Source organism: Antedon mediterranea, chromosome 8, assembly GCF_964355755.1.
Source record: "Antedon mediterranea chromosome 8, ecAntMedi1.1, whole genome shotgun sequence".
In the NCBI taxonomy this organism is placed as follows: domain Eukaryota; kingdom Metazoa; phylum Echinodermata; class Crinoidea; order Comatulida; family Antedonidae; genus Antedon; species Antedon mediterranea.
Genome location: NC_092677.1, coordinates 7465458 through 7473957, shown reverse-complemented (window position 1 = coordinate 7473957; position 8500 = coordinate 7465458). Strand labels below are relative to the sequence as shown.

The 8500-nt window shown below is 36.4% G+C and overlaps 1 protein-coding gene across 2 annotated transcripts; it reads right to left on the bottom strand.

Moving 5' to 3' along the window:
- Positions 1 to 6371: 6371 nt before the first annotated feature.
- LOC140056762 (uncharacterized) lies at positions 6372 to 8141 on the bottom strand. 2 transcript variants are annotated; one of them, XM_072102236.1, is made up of 3 exons: positions 7366 to 8141; positions 7059 to 7176; positions 6372 to 6946 (listed from the first exon to the last, which is right to left on the bottom strand). In XM_072102236.1, exons 1-3 carry the CDS (start codon positions 8097 to 8099, stop codon positions 6512 to 6514), a joined length of 1287 nt encoding a protein of 428 aa, XP_071958337.1. In that variant the 5' UTR covers positions 8100 to 8141; the 3' UTR covers positions 6372 to 6511. The 2 variants fall into 2 exon arrangements, with proteins under 2 accessions (XP_071958337.1, XP_071958338.1); XM_072102237.1 differs by having other exon boundaries at positions 7796 to 8141.
- Between the last annotated feature and the right edge of the window lie 359 nt (positions 8142 to 8500).

Below are 8500 nucleotides of genomic sequence, written 5' to 3'. Positions count from 1 at the left end.
CACAAAAAGTTGTATACATCCCAGATACATCCACACTTATGGCGGCGCCCTACCACATGGACAATATTACTGTTACGGGGAAAATCGCGGATTACTAATTCTTGTGATATATACGCCCGTATTCTTAAACCGGACTTTAGTCGTAGTTCGAAGTTCGACTTGAAAAAGTCGTAGTTCGAGCTATTACTTCAAATTCGATTCAAAAACGAAGTAGTCGAAGTTTGCAGTTCGACTTAATTAATGAAGTCGAGCTTTTAGTCGAGTTGCACACGTCTGGGGGTAACAAAGGCTATACATTGGCCAATGACAAGAGAGTATTTTGTGGAGCAGACGAAATTTTGCGCATTGATATCACTTTCCATTTTCTTACAACACTTTTTACGCATCAGGACTATATACATAAAAAATAATTTTAATCGTTAATTATTAGAACAAGATCAGTATTAATTTAACAGTGAAGTACTTTTGATTAACAACAAACAAAATATATTTAAGAACCATGGCGGTACGGTAACTTTCATATTTTCTAGGCCTCCAACAAAGTATGATCGCGACGAACCACGCACTTCCCTAGCGTGACAAGAAAGCGCTAGGCCCCCTAAACATTCCATCGCGTGGTGAATTGCCGCATTTCCCATTGTCGCTATGGCGTGACGTAGTTCAAGTCGGACTTGCGCGAAGAAAATAATGTAATTTGTATACAGTTGTAAATAAAGATGATTTTCATTATTATAACTTATACCAATGTATACTTAATTAAGCTAATATAAAAATAGATATTTCATTTTTCAATATCTGGCCAATATAACAACTCAATGACTGTTACGTTTTTCATAAACATGGTTTAAAAACCATTTAGTCGACCATTTAGCCTGCCCCCTCCAGGACTAAAAAAATCAATCAAAATTCGTCTCGATTTAGTCGAGTGTAATAAATTACCATTCCCTAACATATAGAGTAACATAGTATTTACATGATCATTCTAGAATAAGATGTTTTGATTTAAACCATGTATAATTAATAAGAACAATCAAGAACATTCCAGAAGTGCTATTAATAGAAACTGTAATCATGTAATAATGAGAAGTATAAAGAATGATCTAGAAGGATAGGAGCATCTTGTATATAAAGGGTTGTAAACTATTGTAAGGTTGTTGGATTAGAGGTTGGATTAGAGGTTGGATGTTATATTGTAAAGTCATTGTGAAGCTGTTGTTTAAAGTGCTTACTGGATTGTTGAAAGTTGAAGTTGATTGAAATTAAAGCTTTGTTTTTGAGTTATTTTACAACTTTGTGGATTTTGTGTGTATACTTTTATGTCACAAGGGAGTTCCTAAAGTATTTTCAACCGCTCGGAAACATACGTAAGAGGAGTTCGTGACATAATTTGGTGGCAGCGGTTATTTCGATCTACTGTTCGACTTAACTGTGTATTTATCTACAGTACTGTTGTGATATTTTGTGGTAGCAGTTTGATCTACTGTATTTTGCCATAGATTGGTGGCTGTTTAGGATCAACTGTACTTTTATTGATATTTTGAGGAAGTGGTACTTACGATACTGAGATATTTTACGGAAGCCGTGGTGCTACGTTTTGTTTAATCGTAAGTACACAAACATTGTTTTAAGAACAGTACATTATTTATTTGGAACAGTAGACTTGTGAACGTCTCGGTAACTACGATTAACTAGTAACAAGACCCTCATCCAGATTTAAAAAATGGCTGATAAACAATCAACAACAAGATCCGGTAGAGAATACAGCGGCGGCGATGAAACTGATTCGGATGTAGAATCAGTTCAATCAATTCAACCTGAACAACAGGCAGAAGAGTCTGGACCAACCAGTGGACATAACCCTACAGGGGCTGACTCATTTTCAAAAGATTTTTTGTTGTTGATGCAGCAGCAAATGCAACAGCAGAATATTATGATGCAGCAGATGATGAAACAACAAGAACGTTCACGTCAAGAAGATAATGAAAGACGTCGGGAAGATATGGAAAGACAAGAACGTTTACGTAGGGAAGATATGGAGAAACAGCAAGCATTAGTAATGGCGTTAATGGACAAGCAAAAGGACAGTGAGGAGAAACGATTAAAAGACATAATGAGATTGAAGGAAGTTCAGATTGCAAAGCTTTCTGATAGTGATGATATTGAAAATTATCTCACTACGTTTGAACGTATTGCTAACACCTATGAGTGGCGAAAAGAACACTGGGTAGTAAAACTAATACCTCATTTGACAGGCAAAGCAAGAGCAGCCTATGCATCACTACCAGTGACAGAAAGTAACCAGTACGACATAGTGAAGAAAGCAATATTACAAAGGTATGACATAACTGAAGAGACATATAGGCAAAGGTTTAGGTCAATTAAAAAGAAAAGTGAAGAAAGTTATAGAGAAATGTATGTTAGGTTAAAAGATTTATTTACTAAGTGGGCTAGGCCTGCTGATAAAAGCAAAGATGATTTAGCTGAAATTGTTATTTTAGAGCAATTGATAGATATTATGCCCACAGGGGTACAAATTTGGGTTAAAGAACATAAACCAGATTCGGGATTAAATGCTGCGGAATTAGCAGATAATTATTTTCAAGCTAGAAAAGGTATCGATTTTGAGAAAAAGTTTCAAAATAGAAAACACGAAAATAGAAACAACCAGGAGAAAACAGTGAAAGGCACTCCTGAAGTTGACAGTAAGGGTAATAATAATCCCCCTGATAACTTTCATAAATCACAATCTGATGCTAGACAACCTCTCGTTTGTAGACGGTGCAAAAAAGTAGGCCACATAGAACGATTTTGTCGAAGTAAGGATGGCTTTTTGTCGACAAAAACAGATACTGTTTCAAAACCATGTACACCTTACATTTGTAGAGGCCTAGTTGAAGGATGTGATTGTGAAATTTTGATAGACTCTGGATGTGATATGACACTTGTTCATTCTGATTTAGTAGCGGCTAAGAAAATTAATCGCGCGGAGCAAGCTAAAATTACATGCAGGTGCGTCCATGACCATGTCCAAGCCTATCCTACTGCATTCGTCAATATTAAGGTTAATAACGAAGACCATAATTTGTTGGTTGGCGTTTGCAGCGATTTACCAAGAGATGTAATTCTTGGTAGGGACTTTCCTAAATTTAGAGACTTATTAGGGAAGGGGGATAAGAATCATGATAGGCATAGTTTTGTTGCCACTAGAGATCATGCTAGAAAAGAAAAACTAAGAGAGGAAAACGAATTAAAGTCGGAAAAAGCTTCTGGGGTTATTTCACATCAGTTAGATGATGTGGTTAATTTTCAAGAAGAATTTGGACATTTAGATGGCCAAATACTCAGTGACAACCCTCCCAAGGAAAAAGTTCATAAAACCAGAAGTGAGAAACGAAAAGTTAGGAAAGAGTTTGCAAAAACAAAGGAAGCTCAATCTAGCCAAGATAGTGAATTAGACATTTTAGATATTGGCAGAGATAAAATTAAGGATTATCAGGTTAAGGATAGAACTTTAATTTCACTTCGAGAACAGATGTTAGTACAGAAGGATGATGACACTATAAAGATAGTCTGTAAGGATGGAATTTTATTTAGGCTGGTTTTCACTAAACACCAGATAGAACCAATAGAGCAATTAGTGGTTCCATACCCTTGCCGTAATAGTGTATTGAAAGTCTCACATGATATTCCTTTGGCAGGTCATTTAGGTAGGAAAAAGACATTAGATAGGATAAAGCAGAGATTCTTTTGGCCTGGTATTAGAAAGGATGTGACCGAATATTGCAACACTTGTGAAAATTGCCAGAAAACTTCAAAGTATAAAACTAAATTGAAGGCCCCGATGATTCCTATGCCAATAATCAGTGAACCATTCCGCCGAATCGCTATGGACATTGTTGGTCCACTAGCACGGAGTAAGACAGGAAATAAATATGTCTTGGTTATATGTGATTATGCAACTCGATATCCGGAGGCTATCCCACTGAGAAGTATTGAAGCTCCAAAGATAGCGGATGAGTTGATTAAATTATTTTCCAGGGTAGGGGTACCAACAGAAATTTTAACCGATCAAGGTTCTAACTTTACCTCTAAAGCCCCTTTCTCACAGAGCTGTGTGCCATGAATGTTGCGGGAATATACCATTACTATGCCGGTATGGTTTTCTGTGAGAACGGGTCGTCTTGGCATCATGCCGGCATCATGCCGGCACCGACATGACCTGCTTAAGACCTAGTAATATTACTAGGAATATTCCCCGCAATGCGAGACGGGCATTCTGTGAGAACGTAACGCAGTTATATTCCCCGTCGCGGGGCTTTGACACCTTGTGCGCGGTCAAGTGTATCACTTTGGCGCCGATTCAATTCAGTTGTCAAAATGTCGAACTGGAGAGAAAACGAGATTAGGGAGCTTCTTAAAATAAGGGGAGAAGAAGAAATTTGTAAACAGATGGATGGGACAATAAGGTCGGGAGCTGTTTACGTTAATATTGTTTGTAAGCTGGCTGTGGTTGGCGTAAAACGAACAAAAAAACAAGTCATAAGCAAACTGAAAACGTTAAAGGCCAGGTACCATGTCATTAAAGACAAAAACAACAGGTCGGGGGAGCAAAAGCATACTTGGCCATATTATGATTTGTGTGATGTAATTTGGGGACACAGGCCATGTGCCCAACCTGTTCGAGTTCTAGAATCTATTGTAAGCCCAGATGATGAAGATGAAGCTGGAGATGATGCAGGAGATGATGCAGTCGTGGGTAAGTCTAGCAAAGTTTACTCACTACTAGTACTAGTCTACGGTACCTATTATAACTAGGGCCTAGGCCTAACTACTATAGCTCTACTCGCCCAGACCAGGGCAGGCCCTACTACTCTTACTAGGCCTAGGCTAAAGCCAACAATATATTATACCATAAATCTATATCATCAATTTGGATCCTTTTTAAATATTTTATACAGTTATTATATTAATAAATATAAACAAATACTCAATTTATTTAGGTAAGGTTACATAGTTCATGACCGCTACTCACTGTAATAATATAGTAGTAGTACTATACTACTAGGCCACTATTTATATTAATTAATAATTAGTGACTTTCTATTCTATGTGCTTATTTTAAGTTAGTCATTTTGTATTTTCTGTTTTAAATATAAAATTATTTTTTTTATAGATCATGAGGCATTTGAAGTTAATTCAGAGGCTACTGTAGAGGAGGATGACCCTATACAGGAAGTTGAAAATGCCCAAGTGGTTGAAGATGTTGAAGTGTTAGAATTTGTTCAAGTGGATACAAATGTTCTTGTTCAAGAAGATGATGATGTGGATCAACCAGCTGGTCCAGTGCAGGTAGAAGAAGAAAGACCCAGAAAAAAGGCAAAAAAGACAAAACTAGACAAATCTATGGAAGCTGTCTCAACACTAATAGCAGACAGATTTGAGGCATCCGAGAAAAGATTGATAGAGGATGAGAGGAGACTAGCGAAAGAACAGAGGGACTGGGAATTAAAAGTTGAAAGAGAGAATAGGAATGCCCAACAAGAGCTTTTTACACAAGTACAAAACACTCAAAGGGATATGCTACAACAGTTTACAACATGCATGACAACAATGATGACAACAATGCAAAATCAACATGTTCCCAATCAAATCCAACATCCAACTCCTGTTTTTTACACCAATCAACCACGAGTTAATTACAATATGGGTCCTCCATCACACACTCAAGGATACTTATACCAGTCATCTTCTTCACCATCAGCTACTTCACCTTGCAGCGGTAATACATCATCATCCAGCTCAGCAGACAGCAGCCAAGGAGAATTTTATACACTTTAGACACATTTTAAACCAATCATTGTGTTTATGTTAATTTAATGTAATCCTGGAGTTGTTAAATGAAAATGATTGAAAATAGTAAATTTTTAATTACTGTATACTAATAATGTTAATTTAAAACTTGGGACAATACAATGAATATTTTCTGTCAAAACAAGTGCACACCATGACATTATTTTAGTAAACTCCTTTAATCACAGCTTATGCTATTTTTCATATGTTGACCTTTTAGCACTATCAATACATCATTTTTATTGTTACAAATTAATTGTTTAGTTATACAAACAAACATTAATTGCTGGTAAGATTTTTTTTATTAAAATCAAAAAGGTTTTATTTTGTAGTTATACATGTACTGTACTACATTATCAATACCAAAAACACCTGTTAAATGTAAACCTTTTAACATGTTAAGTTAGCTATTTAAAAATTACAGTAATAAAAAAACTGTTTGTTGTTTTCTATAGGATAATACTGTAATAAAGTGTATTATTATGTATATCGTGTATATATAAAATAATATATTTGTCTGATTATTGTTTAATAAAAAACACTATAAATGACATGATTGTTAATCTATTTATTGCGTTTAGGTTTGCATGGTGAGAACATTTCTAATCAACAAAAAGTTTGGGATACACCACATGAAAATACTTAAAACTTAGTTTAAAATTTACAAGAATGCCGAAACTGCATCACGAATATCAGATGTTACATCTATATTCTGATTATTTGGATCAACATTATCATTTGGCTGCACCAAACCATGCTGCCTTTCATAATTGCGCATTTCTTCATCCCACTCAGGATAGAACTGTTCCTTATGCATCTCACATATGTTGTGCAGAACAGAGCATGACGCAACCACATCTGATACAAATGAAATATTGACATCATTCCTCTTTAGAAGTATTCTCCATCTTCCCTTCAGACGACCAAATGCGTTTTCAACGACCATTCTCGCAGAGCTTAACCGTGTGTTAAATCTTCTTTGATCGGCTGTTAATGCATGGTTGGTATATGGTTTCATTAGCCACTTTTTTAAGGGATATGCAGCATCACCGATGAGAAACACAGGTACTTCTACACCATTTATCACTGTAGAATTCTAAATAAATAAAACAATTAAATTAATTTTGTTGCTATCATGCCTTTCTTATTCGTGTGTTAATAGAAATCCTAGCCATTAATAATAAGCAATTAATTACACAAAAGCTTACCTCCATAGGAAAAAGATGACCATTTTGCCTGTCCTCTGCAAGGGAAAATATGTTTGAATTTGCCAAAACCCTTGCGTCATGCGTTCTGCCTGGCCATCCAATGTTTACATCTGTAAAGCTGTATGTATGAAGAACATTTTTTTAGATTTAACCATACTTTTTTTTTTAGAATCATGCATTTGGAAGTAGAATAATATAGATTATTCATAGGCCTAATGTAACCCTGGATAGAATAGCATTAAACAAACACCTTAAGCAGTTACAGCTCTTTTTGTACAATAATTTAGTTAAATAATTTTTAACCAACCAAAAGTTATGATCCACCACTGCCTGCATTATCACAGAGTGCCATCCTTTCCTGTTATGGTAGTCTGCAGGATTTTTTGACGGGGCTAGAATGGGGACATGGGTACCGTCTATGGCCCCAGCACATTGAGGGAACCGGCGTCTTTCGAATCCATTTATTGTTGCTGTTAATCTCTCACCAGAGGGAAGTGATATATATCTTTTAAATAAGTTTCTTCGGATGGCAAAACACACCTCCCGTGCTAGGTTGCATAGAGTTGATATTCCAATTCCGAACATGTTTGATATGCTTCTATATTCGGTGGGTGTGGCTAACCACCAAATAACAGCTGCTAGTCTAACTTTATAGGGGATAGGTGCTCTCCAATTTGTCGTTTCTTTTTCCAGGGCGGGTCTTAATTCATTGGCTATAAATTCAAATGTTGCCTTACACATTCTAAAATGTCGGCGCCAGTCTTCATCTGTATACGTTGTCATTACAGTATTCCAAAAAACAAGGCCATGCCTGCGATCCTTTACCCATATACGGCGAATGCACGACGTACCATCAATAGCTGCCATAGCATATAATCTATAGGCCATAGCTCTTTGTTGGTGCCTGACCCTTCGTCGCCTTGTAAATTTTACAGCCTGATTTCTCCTTCTATGCTGTTTTACAGATTGCCGATGACGGCTATTTAATTCCTGTACCTGTATAATATATGTACAATATACTGTACATAACATGTATTGCATAAATATGCTATAAAGTAAGAGAATAATAATCTGCAAATTAAAATTCGCTGCCATATCGGCTAGAATAATAACAATAAAGGACGCCCTCAATAATTATTTTGTCAGACTTTTTATTGGCCGAATATGCCGGACTCCTTTCTCACAGAAAGCCGGTATATACCGGTTATATTTCCGGCACGATAGTCCGATGAGAATGGGTATATGCCGGTAACGATACCGGCACGACGCCAGCATCATACCGGTATATTGCAGGCACGTCTGTGAGAAAGGGGCTTAAGTTGTTGAGTCAAATTTATAAGTTACTTTCAATTAAGGGCTTGACTACTTCTCCCTACCATCCACAAACCGATGGATTAGTGGAAAGATTTAATGGCACCCTTAAGGCTATGATTAGAAAATTT